The 1,427-nt window shown below is 52.6% G+C and overlaps 1 protein-coding gene across 1 annotated transcript; it reads left to right on the top strand.

Moving 5' to 3' along the window:
• Positions 1 to 126: 126 nt before the first annotated feature.
• LOC128275992 (amyloid protein-binding protein 2-like) lies at positions 127 to 906 on the top strand. The gene has a single exon (XM_053014460.1). It carries the CDS (start codon positions 127 to 129, stop codon positions 904 to 906), a length of 780 nt encoding a protein of 259 aa, XP_052870420.1.
• The last annotated feature ends 521 nt before the right edge of the window (positions 907 to 1,427 follow it).

Raw genomic sequence — 1,427 nt, 5'->3', positions numbered from 1 at the left:
CGCCTGCAAACAACACCCGGTTCGGACGAGGAGTTGGCCGTATCGCTTCATCTGCTGCGGGCGCAAACGCTCGGCGGTAATCTGATCGACGCCCGTCAGTCCTACGACCGGATCACGGCGTGGATGATGTCGGCTTCGAGCGCCGCGTTCCGGCGGTCCCTGGTGAAGCCATCGTTCGGCGGGTCTCCTAGCGGACCGGAAGCGACCCATGATCTGGCGGCTGCCGTTCATCTGGCCCTGTCGCTGTATCAGCTGGAGGTTTGTGAGGTTTCGCTCAGCTACCACTACGCGGTGCTGGCGTTGGAGCTGCTCAGCGAGTCAGCTTCGCACCGGTTGGTCATCGACGTGTGCCGTCAGTTGGCTCGCGCTTGTCTGGCGCGACAGTTTTACGCCAAAGCCAACCACTTGCTGCGCCAAGCCATTGCCCGGGCGGGCGAGTGGTTCGGCAAGCAGAGCGCTCAGTACGCGGAGACCCTCGAGGACTACGCGATGTATTTGCTGGCGCGCGACAACGTGACCGACTGTGTGAACGTGTTCTCGGAGGCCCAGCAAATCTATCTGCGGCTTTACGGCTCACGGAACTTGCTGCTTGCGCATGCCCAGGGAAACATCGTGTTCGGGCTGTGCCTCCAGGCGTACGTCATCGGTCGGGTGGACCAGGCGATGCACCACGTCGAGAAGACGATGGCCAACTTCGCGCGCATCCTGCCCGCCGGGCATCGGTTGCTGGTGCAGGGACGACGGTTACGAACGACGATGGGACTGCTGCTGTTCGGGCTGGACACAGGCAGCCGATGGACGCACGAAGACGAGCACGGCCAGGATTTGCAGAGGGTCGAGAAGTTGAGCGAGAAAGAACGGGCTCTACCGGTAGGCGCTTTGCGCCGTGGGTTCTACCTTTGTTAGATCGAACGCTGTGGAGGTTATCTCATGCTGTTGTTAGGTTAAGAGATTGTTTGTAAAGGGCAATAAAGTGTACATTATATTGATTTAAAGGCATCTTGATTATGTTTTTTTTCTGTTTGACATCTTCACTAACATAAGTTCATAGAAACTTAACAAACATTGAGTTCTTTTTGCTATTGAAGTCTTAAGAGTGTTTCTATTCTATACTCTATTCTATTCTATTTTATCTATTTCATTTTACTACTTTATTTACAACTTTACATTCTATTTTCATTTACTTTTGCTGTTTCCATTTGATTGTTTGCTTTTGGTTCGGTTTTGTATCCTTTTCCGTGTTGCAAATAAAGTTTTGATTGAAATCATAACGACCAGGACCAGGTCCCAAGTTTCTCCGCCTGGATTCAGGCACTGAGGTTTCGAAGCCCCACGGGCACTGAGATTTTATAGTTAATTACCAGCACAATCTCTCGCCGAGTTTCACGAGTTCCAGCGTTTTGCCAACCGCAGGAATGGTTCTTCCT

The sequence above is a fragment of the Anopheles cruzii genome, unplaced genomic scaffold (assembly GCF_943734635.1).
Source record: "Anopheles cruzii unplaced genomic scaffold, idAnoCruzAS_RS32_06 scaffold00239_ctg1, whole genome shotgun sequence".
Taxonomy (NCBI): Eukaryota; Metazoa; Arthropoda; class Insecta; order Diptera; family Culicidae; genus Anopheles; species Anopheles cruzii.
Note: the sequence above shows the minus strand (reverse complement) of the source record. Positions and strands in the feature narration are given on the sequence as shown.

What these genes read in the sequence shown, in the direction of transcription:
- LOC128275992 (XM_053014460.1), top strand. Translation starts at nt 127, where the DNA reads ATGTCGGCTTCGAGCGCCGCGTTCCGGCGGTCCCTGGTGAAGCCATCG.